The 12,015-nt window shown below is 38.2% G+C and overlaps 2 protein-coding genes across 2 annotated transcripts; one reads left to right on the top strand and one right to left on the bottom strand.

Moving 5' to 3' along the window:
* The first annotated feature begins 2,172 nt into the window (after positions 1–2,172).
* Positions 2,173–3,971, top strand: shisa2a (shisa family member 2a). The gene is made up of 2 exons (XM_084414602.1): positions 2,173–2,627; positions 3,175–3,971. The coding sequence occupies exons 1-2, from the start codon at positions 2,339–2,341 to the stop codon at positions 3,672–3,674; spliced, it is 789 nt and encodes a 262-aa protein (XP_084270728.1). The 5' UTR covers positions 2,173–2,338; the 3' UTR covers positions 3,675–3,971.
* Positions 3,972–5,716: 1,745 nt separating this feature from the next.
* zc4h2 (zinc finger, C4H2 domain containing) lies at positions 5,717–10,996 on the bottom strand. Its single transcript, XM_084414397.1, has 5 exons — positions 10,801–10,996; positions 10,023–10,194; positions 8,143–8,315; positions 7,791–7,953; positions 5,717–7,110 (listed from the first exon to the last, which is right to left on the bottom strand). The coding sequence occupies exons 1-5, from the start codon at positions 10,851–10,853 to the stop codon at positions 6,997–6,999; spliced, it is 675 nt and encodes a 224-aa protein (XP_084270523.1). The 5' UTR covers positions 10,854–10,996; the 3' UTR covers positions 5,717–6,996.
* Between the last annotated feature and the right edge of the window lie 1,019 nt (positions 10,997–12,015).

Here is a 12,015-nt window from a genome sequence, read left to right as displayed (position 1 = left end):
TTTTGAATGATTGTGAAGTAAAAAGAAGTACTCAGAGAGATATGTGATTTTGGACGCAGCCCATGAGATTATTTTTCTGATGGATAGGCCTTCAGACGCTAATGTGTTTTTAGGACTCTCAGCCGAGCAGAGAATCAGATAAAGAAAACAGAGATGAATCAGACCCTTCAGGATAATGATAGAATCTGCAGACAGATTTGAATGCTGTCTAACGCTTACCTCAGATCCATCTGACTATATCATTTCATGTCATTCCTGCACTCTCAGCATGTGAGCAATGCATACCAGGTTTGAGCATGTCAGAAGGGTTAAGCTATAGAAAGGACAGAGATGTTTGTCTCATTTTACATGTACTGTGGTATGATAATGGTTTCATGTTATAAGAAGTCACCTAAAAACTTTTAGACACTATACAATAAAGTAGATATTAGTTTACTTAGAATGGAAATGTATTTTTTTTAAATAAAATTCTATAAAAATTGCATTTGCTTTAGAATTGTGAAGTAAACTGAACATTTTGCTTTTTAGAAATTAAGGTGTGAATGAAGATATTTAGATCAACCTGAAACTAGTTCTATTCCACTCTCAGTCTCTCTTTCAGCTCCTCTCACTTTCTCTCTTTCCAACGGGCTCTTTTTCCTCTATTTCCTCTTTCCTTCACTATTTCTCCCCTCTCTCTCTCTCTAGTCTCCCTTCCAGTTCTGTAATCCAACCAGAAAATCTGCCAAATGGTGTCACATTACTATAGTTATTTTGTTTTTTAGAAAATACATTTACCATCTGGAGCTCACACACACATTCACACACATACACACTCAGAAAGCCCAGTCTGTCACACCGGGAGACAGGCTTTGTTGACCTGATGCTAATTTGTTAGTTCTAAGACAATGGCAATTTATTGTCTTTTGTGTGAGGACTAATCTCTGTTAGCTTGACACAATCAGGTCTGCCCAGCTGCAACAGAGATGTATGTGAACGACAATGTACGTTGTTGTTTTTTTGGATACAGCCAAAGATGTAAAATCTGAATGAAGGTAAAATCGGTTTTAACGGGGTAGGACCTATTTGGAAATGAACAATGAAGACACAGATGTGCACATTCTGAGACGTGTTGGCAGAATAAAATGAATAGAACGTATAACATGCATTTATTTGAATAGTCTGTAGGTTTAGTGAAACAAAGGAATCACATGATTTTCCTGTATATGAAAGAACTGTCTTTTTAGAGGTTTAAAGTTTTCACAAAAGGGGTGACACACAAGGTATGGTGTAGACAGCAAGAAAAGATTAAATATAAGCACAATTAATAAATATGACCCAGACTGCATTAAATAAAGGTTCACTTAGCAACAATATACATGCTGAATGCTGACTAATGATTTTGTTTTATGCAGTGAAAATTATTGGCCAAAGCCACACAAAAAATTAGCTATTTAAAAAAGTTTTTTATTAAAAATGATACATTTTCCTATAATCTGCCTCATGTTAATAATAGAATGATGCAGTTCAATAATAATACACAACTTTTTTTTCAGGTAATTTGATATATTTTGTACAATAAACCCTGGTATATTGTTTCTTCACTTCTTGATGTCTGAATCTGATTCAGAAGCAAGACTTGAGCCCTTCTCATTAAAAAGTTTCATAGTTGGAAACTAAGTGTGTGTGTTTAGATGTGCATTGATAGTGAATTGACCTCCCTGTCTCAGAGAAAGTAAACAGAGACAGACAAGTCTGTAACCTTTACCCCCACATACAAAAGGCTCCACCGCTCTCCAGACACGCATGCTATTTATTTAAGTTAGGCTATGTATCTATCTAACATATATACTTTTAATATTTAGGTTTGTGTGAAAGAGCCATGTTTTTATCTCTATTTTAAAGCGTACATTTTAGACTGATTACATTTTGTCGGTGTTAATGAACAGAGTAGCCTACTCAGTTAGCCTACTCTCACTTTAAAAAAATAATTTTGATCTGATTAAAGTTTTAATTTGTGACCCAGGGAGATGATGATGTCATTTAGAGTGAGTTCATCACCACTTGTCATATCTTGTATACAGTAATTAGCAGCGTAAACATACAAATAAACAACCCTGCCAATCACTAAACCCCGCCTAAATTTAAATGCAGATGACCGATAACGAGGGGCTGATGGGAGCAGGAGGGGCTGCTAGTGTGTGTGTGCGTGTTTGCAGGGGGATGGGGTCCAGCAAACACATAAATGACGCCTGCAGACAGTATCTCCAGATCAGATGCTACTGGTTTGCGGGATCTTTGTAGCAACTTCACATTTAAACCGACTTCTGCAACCCAAAGGATTTAAACAAACGCAATCATGACTTCATCCGTACCCTGCGCGCTCTTTCTGTTCATATCAATCGCTCTCCCGTTGTCTTATGCGTTATCGGGGGAATACTGTCACGGCTGGACGGATTCCTTCAACTCTTGGCACCGGGGATTCCAGTGTCCGGAGCGCTTCGACGGCGAGGACGCGCGCTACTGCTGCGGGACATGCGTGCTCAGGTACTGCTGCACATTCGCGGATGCGCGCCTCGACCAGAGCACCTGCGACACTGGCTCCGAATCGGAGAACACGGATGACATGAGAAAGATGGCAGAAAGTGGTGAGTATTTATATAAACTTGTAATTGTAATTCATAATGTTGGAAGCACTTTATTTTACAGTCCTACCCATGTAGCCTACTAGAGACATTTTACAGAAATTACAATAACTGGGTAATAACTAGGTACTAACCACTAAACCTAACCGTAACCCTGTAGTTAGCTTAGGTAAATCCTTAAATGTAAGTACGCGTTTTTGTAGTAGTGTACAAGTTATTTGAGGAAGTAAACGTTACATTTATTGGCCATTGCCTTTTACACTGCAACAAAGTAATCTAAAATGATATAATCCCTTGAATGAATGCTGTTGTACGAATAGAAAATCATAAATTTCATGAAATACCTCAATTTCAATATTTGCCTCCTGGAGTTGATATCTGGGGACAATTTTAACTTGTTATTTTTTCGAAGCATATTAAAATACCCAGACCTAGATTCTTCAGAAATGTTTTTTTTTTTTTTTTTTTCACATAGAATTTTATTTACATTTTATTATCGCTGACATGCATATTTTTTTATTTAAATTTTCTTATCTCTCTTCCTCTCTAGTTCCAACATATCTCCCCTTTGTGATTGTGGTGAGCGCGTTCCTGTCGTTCGTTCTGGTCGGTGCGGTTGTGTCTATCTGTTGCTGCCAGTGTGTGAAACCCAAAGCGAGCGATCGACCAACAGGGCCATCCGCTGCTCAGACCAGCCTGTTGGAGTCTGGAGGACCCTCAGTGGACAGCTCCACCCCATCCCGCATCTCCTCTTCAGGCTCCTCCATGACAAACGCTCGCCCTCCACCATCTGAACTCAGCGTTAACCTCTATGGGCCGATGGGAAACACATTTCCAACTTCTCAGTCGCAGCAGTATGTTCCTCCAGTCCCCCAGGGGGCGCCACAGTTCTATCAGCCCTACATGAATTACGCTCTTCCCCCAGAGCGCGCCATGCTGATGGCCCCAGCTTTCCTAGACGGCCGTTCAGTGTTTGGGCAGGTGCACGGGCAGTCTTTTCCTCAGGCCCCCATGCACACAGAGCCCATCTATCCAACTGTCACTATCTGATGATGTTTATAAAGTTACAACTGTACTCTAAAACTCAGTGGGGCTGCACAAAGAATAGGAATGTCTTGGGAATATGTTGTTTTCGCTGTATTGGATCATGGCTTCCACAGACATTTTCTGTACCCACATACACAATCATGACTGACATCGTGTTGGTCATGGTTGGTAACTTTTTATGATGTATTAATGCTTCTCATAGGAGTGTATTTGCATGAACACTTGATTGTTTGCTCAGCAATCACTGATTGTGATGTTATTTATAACAGATTAGAGAATAAATTTATTTTCATAGACCATATTTTTTACTCATTTTTACTCAAAGATATGAATATTTCAAGACGTGTGTGTGGAACTACACTTTAAAAATAAAGGTTCTTTATTAGTATCTATGGTTCTATGAAGAACATTTAACTTTTATGGAAACTTATATTCAAAATGGTTATTTCACAGAAAAATGGTTCTTCTATGGCATCACTGAAAAAAACCCTGTTTTGGAACCTTTATTTTCAAGAATGTAGGATATTAAGTAATGTGAAATGATTTAATTCTCATAAAACTCATGGAAACCTCCAGCAGAATTGGTTTAATTTACTGAAATGAAGTACAATCGTTTCCTTAAACTGAAGTTCTAGAGATCTTCTAACTATCTGAACAGTAAGTGGCTCTTTGTTCTGCAAAGATCTTTGGGTTTTTCTTTACAGTACTTTGTGAATGTAAAGCTCTCCAGCCGTTACGGCTGCTTGTGTGTGTGGCTGAGCAGGTTTTGTGCGAATGCGAATGGTTTTTATGCGTTTGTGTGTGGAAACGGCAGGAGGGGAGAGGACAAAAGATGCAGATCTCCTTACGCCCCTGAGAGTGGGATTAGCGCAGGTAAAGAGGGGTGTGTGAGTGAGATTAGGCTCTGGATGGCCCAGCTGGAGTTTAAGCAGATGCGTATGAATTCATTAACGAGCTGCAGATGAACCTACTGAGTTTCAGCCCAAATCCTGTTATGATGTAAAACACGTTGTGTGAAACACCAGAAGCGAAAGACACATGAATAAATACAGCCACGCAGCCAAATAAATCCGCTCGGGTACACAGCTGTAAATACAAGTTACAACCAATCTACTTTTCCTCACTCAAAACACAAACGCATAGTTTTTTTTTAACTTTAAGGCTAAAAGGAGAACAGTAAAACACACAAAGCTGATGATATATTTACTGTTTTAGTTCTATCATGCTTGGTCAAAAACTTCTTAATGTAAATATTAAAGTATATGTAATATAGGTAAGCATCTAGGCTTACTCCACACCAAAATATTAATGGTTCAATAAAAATGACACTTTTTTGCAAATCAAAAGGTTTTGATTTTCCAATTTTCCAATTATTTTCCTTTTTGAGAACCCCATTGTCCAACACAATATTTGAAGATATTTCCTCTGGTATATCTGTTGTATTAATGACAACTCTGCTTGTTTTCAACTTTTATATGAACAGAAACTATAAACTTGATATATAAAAGTAATTAAACACGATTCATTTTGTGATTGCATAGGATTCAAGATTCAATTTTTTCAATAAAATAATAGTTATTGAGGAGAAAAAGAAATTGGATTTCCATTTATGTCTTGATTTTCTGCTTTTAGCATTTAAAAAAAGAAAATTACTTATTAATTTTAAGTTTAAGTAGGCTGAGGCCACCTGGTTGAGAACCACTGTAGTCCTTTTCGTGTGTATTTAAACTTAAGTATTGTAGAAATTTCTGTGGAAATCGACAGCACGCCGCAAATTCTTCCTTAAATGTAAATATCGCCCCACTCACGATCAAGAGTGGAGTGCAAAAAGAATGTAGAACTTTATACTGGTAAAGACATTAGCAAAAAAAGAATGATTCTGGCATTGTTAGGGGTCATGGGTGAAAGGTCAAATTCCAGATACATATCAAGCCAACCACAGACGGAGTGACACAAAGAGAGAGAAAGATAATGAATCAATCAGATGACAATCAACTGAAATGAATTGTATTATATTAATTTATCATCATGACAAGACGTCCACAGTTTATTAGTTTCACACATTTTAATTATTAAAAAAATGAGACAAACACAATGATTCAATACTAAGAATCTAACAAATTCTTAATGCCCCTTTCGGTCAAATTCCAGAACACAACGTAACAGCTCATTTGCTCAAACTGAATGATGGTTCTACAAGAACTTCAACTTGTGTGCCATTCCATAATTATTCTACTTTTAAGGGGCTGTTCACACAGGACATGTTCTTGCGTTCAGTCTGCGTTAATATTTAATTGTTGGTCTTTTTTAACCCTAGTATTTGTTTCAATGTCTGTTGTACCACCGTTATTTTAGCATCTAATTAGCACCACTTTTTAAAGACGCTTAAAGGTGCAGTAAGCGATTTCTGAGAAACGCTGTTGAAAGTGGATCGGACCAAGCACCAAAACACACTTATAGCCAATCAGCAGTAAGGGGCGTATACTCACGAGTGGCGGCAAAGGGTGTTTGTGAATTTGGGGGCGGAGCTATCAAGATAGGGTGTGATCCTTTTGGTAGGGGCGTGTTAGTTTTGGTGATTTAAATTTTTTACCAACGTTTCTCAAAAATCGATTACACGAGGTTTTGCACCTTTACAGTTAAAAACTCGTTTTGTTCCATTCCAATGCTCTCAATCTACATCATGTGTGAACGGCCCATAAGACATTCTAGAACACTGACATGGTCTGAGACAGTCAATGGTTACATTAATACAAGTAAAAAAAATTTACTTACCAAGAAAAAACATTGAAAAACATGTGAAATTATACCATTATTAATGAATTAAAATGATTAAAGATCAGTTTAAGTATTAAATGAACACCGTACAAATGGCTCTATTGACTAAAGCCACTTTAGAGAATTTAGTTTTGAACTAATGCATTAGACCCAAACCCCACACGGAATAGTACATTTCTAAACCAGCATCCATTTCTACTACAAACTAAATACAGACACAGTACAAACAATATCAAGGTTTCACTAATATAAAATGAAATGGAAAAACTGAGACCTCAAGTACACTAAAGCAGGAAGACAGATGAAATACAGGATCACTATAAGGGGTCAAGTTATCAGACTGCAGATGGTCCATTCCTTCAGGACAATGGTGTGTGTATGTGTGTGTGTGTGGCTTCATGGTGACTGTCAGTGTGTGTGTGTGTTTGGAAACGTGCATGCATGAGAGCGTAAGTGTGTTTCCGTGTTTATGTGTAAATTAGTTTCTGTTAGGGTTGTGTGTGTGTGTAAATGAGGTTTTCTCAGGGGTTGTTTGGAGCCACGTGTGTCACTCGTCTGGTTTTCTCTTAGGTTTCTTAGGGTTGCGTGAGCGACTTTTGGCTTTGCAGAGAGGACAGATTGGTGCATTCCGATGGATTTGTTGGTGGCAGGACAGACAAGCCTGGAAACAGACAACAAATTAAATCAATATCATCTCTTTGACTCCATGACTCCCATTAATTTCTCCTCCCATCTCCATGTCCCTATAGAGTTTCATTCAATTACATGATGTAAAAGTTTTTTTTTTTTTGACCAGTTTCAAAGTTTTATTAAATTTTTGTTCCTGAAATCCACCCTTCTGCTAGGGTCAGGGTAATCCTGCTTATTTGGATTAAAGGTATCCTGATCTTACCAAAAAGTTTTGAAAAACACAAACTGGCGATTTGATCCAGATCAAAACCAAGATTGGATTTTGTGATCTTATCCAATCTACAACCCATTTTCAAGATTTGATCCAACCCGATAGCTGAAATCCAATCTTTTGAACAACTGGGCCCTGGGATTTTAGGAGTCTTTTTGAAAGACTAACTAAAAAGAACCGGCTCACAAGGACCCATACATTCTTTTGTGAAACGGACAACAGAGGTACAACAAAGCCAATGCGTTTTATTTTGTGGTACCTGGACCATCTACCTCATAACATTCAATTCAGAATGCAAGCTCACAACTAAGCGAATATGTTATTTCTTTTGCTAGTAATATGTAGACACTGTCAAATAAGCTTAACATATTTTCCCACATGTGATTGCTGATGTTTGTGTGGGTGTACACAGATAGAGATGCACTAATGTCAAAAAGTACCTTCATAGGTGGCGGCTGCTGGCGGAAGGTCGCTGTCTGCCTGGCGTCCTGTTTCCGCGCAGCTTGAAGCTGCTGGGCTGCAGCCGCCGCCGCCGCTAGGGATTCTGGGATAGGAGGTTCCTGAGGTTCAGTCTGCCACTCAGCCTTTTGCTTTTCAAAGTAACTGAAAGGAGAGGAAGAGCACGCAAGTACAGTAAGAATTTTAGTCTTCCTTTACACAACACACACACTCTCTGTCTAAGAATGACTCTGTTTGCATACACACACTCCTACACTGCAATGACTCATTTTTAGGAGTTCCCTCAGTCAAACACACACACACACACACACACAAAGGAACAGTGTTACTAACTCCAGTGAGAGCTTTTCCTCTTCTTGGCTGAGGTCAGGGAGTCTCTGTAGGCCGAGGGTCATCCTCAGGGCGTCCACGTGTTCTTTCAGGGGCTTGTATTCATCATGGAGACGTCTGGTTGACTCCAGCAGTTTGTTCAAGTCACTTTCAGACTGTTTGATAGTGTTTTCCATCTGGGAGAAGAAATACAGCCACTCCATCAATCACAACGGTGGGTAACTAATGGTTAGGCATCTGATCTGGTCACACAGAGGTTTCTGGGTCAGATCCTGGATATTGCAGAAATATTTAGCTAATTTAGCTTTAGTAAAATATAGGCTGTACACTGACATTCAAAAGTTTGGATTTGCTCACCAACGCTCCATATGTTTGATCATACAGTAAGCTTGTATTACTGAAAATACAGTAAACAGTAAAATAACTTTTCTTTTTTAATATATTTTCAAATGTAATTAGTTCCTGTGATGGCAAAGCTGATGCCATTACTCCAGTCATCAGTGTCACATGAAAATCATTCTAATACTCTGATTTGGTACTTGAGTAACATTATCGAAGTTGCTGCTTAATATTTTTGTGGAAACCGTGCATTTTATTTCAGGATTCTTTGAATAAAAGAAAGTTCAAACATACTGCATTTATTTGAAATAGAAATCTTATGTAACATTATAAATGTTTTTTTACTGTCACTTTTGATCAATTAAATGCATTAAAGGGATAGTTCACCCAAAAATGAAATTTCTTTCATCATTTATTCACCCTCAAAATGTATGTTAGTATTTCCCCCCATACTATACAAGTCATTAGGGCCCATCAACTGTTTGATTACACATATTCTTCAAAATATCTTCTTTTGTGTTCAGGAGGAGAGAGAAATTCATACAGGTTTGGAGTGACTTGAGGGTGAGTAAATGATAATGGTAAATTTCCATTTTGGGTGAACTATCCCTTTAAAGGGATACTCCACTTTTTTTGGAAATAGGCTCATTTTACAACTCCCCCAGAGTTAAATAGTTGAGTTTTACCGTTTTCGAATCCATTCAGCCGATCTCCGGGTCTGGCGGTACCACTTTTAGCATAGCTTAGCATAATGAATTGAACCGGACAAGACCATTAGCATCTCTCTCAAAAAAATGAACAAAGAGTTTCGATATTTTTCCTATTTAAAACTTGACTCTTCTGTAGTTACATCGTGTACTAAGACCGACGGAAAATGTAAAGTTGCGATTTTCTAGGCTGATATGGCTAGGAACTATACTCTCATTCCTGCGTAATAATCAAGAAACTTTGCTGCAGTACCATGGGTGAAGCAGGCGTAATGATATGACGCAGCACCTGATAATAGTCCCCAGCTCAGTAGCCTATTATCAGGCGGCATGTGCTGCGTCATATCATTACGCCTGCTTCACCCATGGTACTGCAGCAAAGTTTCTTGATTATTACGCAGGAATGAGAGTATAGCCTAGTTCCTAGCCATATCAGCCTAGAAAATCGCAACTTTTCATTTTCCGTCGGTCTTAGTACACGATGTAACTACAGAAGAGTCAAGTTTTAAATAGGAAAAATATCGAAACTCTTTGTTCATTTTTTTGAGAGAGATGCTAATGGTCTTGTCCGGTTCAATCCATTATGCTAAGCTATGCTAAAAGTGGGACCCCCCAGACCCGGAGATCGGCTGAATGGATTCGAAAACGGTAAAACTCAACTGTTTAACTTTGGGGGAGTTGTAAAATGAGCCTATTTCCAATAAAAGTGGAGTATCCCTTTAAGTCATAGTAAGTGTAGAGGCGCTGGATATATATTTACTTTATTGAGTGCACTACAAACATTATAAATAGTGCAATAAAAACTGCGTAAAAAAACTATAATTTTTCATTATTTACCACATTGATATCAGCATGTATGAGACGCAGTTCCTCTACGTGAGCCATTTTCTCCTGCAGCAGAAGATCCATTTCCTGTTTGTACTCTCTCAGGTGCTTCTCCTCTGACTCAAGAGCATCAAACTCACTCCTCAGTCTAGACTTGATCTTCTCCATCTGAATTGTCTTGTTCCTGCAAAACCACACAAACACCATAAACATGTAGCCAGTGCTTGACAGGACATGGCAATGCAAAGACTTCTGATCTGGTGCATGTGTTTTTAAACGAATAAGACATTATGTGGTTTCAGTGACCCGATCACAAAACGTTTTTGACGTCGTGTGTGCACATCAATGCTCAAGCAGATAATCAAGTGTGTTTGAGCTTTATAAATAAAATGATTAAGAGCCGTTCTGCAGGAAATGAACCGTTTGCTCTGCAGTTTCGTGTCTAACCACAACAGGATGCTTTTCAAACTCTCATCCACGCTAAAACAGCGGTGTGATCAGAGACTTAGTTAATGCAGAATTAGTGCGAGATGTTTTCAGATTTAGTGCAAAGCTGCGTGTTTTTATGGTTTAAGCGGTTTGCTTTAGCATCATGACCGACACAAAGAGCCTGTCAAAGGAGAATTTTATAGAATATTTTTAGGTAGATTATACATGCAAATTCATGCATTGCTTGTTAAATGCAATGATTAAGGGAAAATACGCCGTTTTTCGTGATCCAGGCGGAAATGGCCAGATGTTGAACACAAGCTAGCGAATCTGCTTTAGGATCAATCTCAGCTTTTCTTACCTTATTTCTTTGATGTTTTCTAGCTTGCACATTATCTCTTGCTCATCCGCCATGATGGACTATGAAATTGTAAGAATTTTGTGGGAATAAGAAAAGAAGCAGCGATTGTAGCGGATATCCCTCTCATAAGAAAGACAATAGAAATGCTAACCAGCTGTGGACAACAGCAACACGGCGCTGACTACATTTCCCACAATCCTCGGAGGGGTTTAAAGGGAGAGTGTGTTAAATAAAACCCACACAAGCGTTTATCAGACGTTTATGATATTCAGAGTATATATACGTTCTTAATCTTATATGAAATGTTGGGCAAGCTATTTAAAAATGTAGCCAACTAAGATACCAACTACATTTAGAGACCAACAATAACTTGTTAAATTTTAAAAGTATTAAATATTAAAGTCAACTGTTATGTGATTTAATAGATGTTTATTAGAAAACAAACAAACAAAAACACATCAACTAATACAGAAAACATTTATATTGCCAATTACTGTGCATGCAGCATTCACATGACAATTCACTAGTTTAACAAGCCTCGAGTGTATACGATACATTTTCCATTCATGTATAGTGGTTTTCCATGGTATTTGATACTTAAAGTGCTTGGTGTAATTGTGATGGTCAAATGTCTTTATCTACACTAGCTGCGCTTCAAAACCAGTTTGAAATCAATACCTTATCATAACTGGCAAACGATAGCTGGATCAATTTGCAGTTTGGTTTCGACTGCTTGTAGGCAAATCAACTTATTTAATCCAACTGTTTTCGAGGAACCAAATGATTCAGTTCGCGACTGAACTCTCCGAACAATTTAGAAAGAATGGCGAACCGCGCTTGAGCAATTCACATAGGCAAATCATCAAAAAGAATCGACTCACAATGATTCTTTTCGCGAATCGGGCATCGCACTTCTGATTCAAAACAGACAACAGAAATTTCAAGGCAGGCGGCTTGAAAGGTCAATTATTATAAGGGAAATGCATCGCTAAACAGACCTTTACAACTGAAAAGCGACATTTAAAAAAAATAAAAATAAATCGACGTTATCCCATAGATATCTACCGAGAATTGTAGTTAAACAGTTTAAAAGCATTCGTGGCGCGCTATACTGCCCAGCATTAGGCTGATACTTCATTATAACGGATTTAAAAACAGCAACAGCTGAATATTGTATCAACCTGAACCTGAACAAGTTGGGTGTCTGACGGTCAT

The sequence above is a fragment of the Rutilus rutilus genome, assembly GCF_951802725.1.
Source record: "Rutilus rutilus genome assembly, chromosome: 7".
NCBI classification, from domain to species: Eukaryota; Metazoa; Chordata; class Actinopteri; order Cypriniformes; family Leuciscidae; genus Rutilus; species Rutilus rutilus.
The sequence above is the reverse complement of the archived record's forward strand: the minus strand, read 5'-3'. Positions and strand labels throughout refer to the sequence as shown.

Excerpts from the sequence above, each read along its gene's own strand:
- shisa2a (XM_084414602.1), top strand. The coding sequence starts at position 2,339 with ATGACTTCATCCGTACCCTGCGCGCTCTTTCTGTTCATATCAATCGCT. Across the intron at positions 2,628-3,174 it reads GAGAAAGATGGCAGAAAGTG|TTCCAACATATCTCCCCTTT; the intron begins GTGAGTATTTAT and ends CTTCCTCTCTAG.
- zc4h2 (XM_084414397.1), bottom strand. The coding sequence starts at position 10,853 with ATGGCGGATGAGCAAGAGATAATGTGCAAGCTAGAAAACATCAAAGAA. Across the intron at positions 7,954-8,142 it reads GAGGAAAAGCTCTCACTGGA|TTACTTTGAAAAGCAAAAGG; the intron begins GTTAGTAACACT and ends CTCTCCTTTCAG. Across the intron at positions 7,111-7,790 it reads AGCAGCCGCCACCTATGAAG|GCTTGTCTGTCCTGCCACCA; the intron begins GTACTTTTTGAC and ends GTCTGTTTCCAG.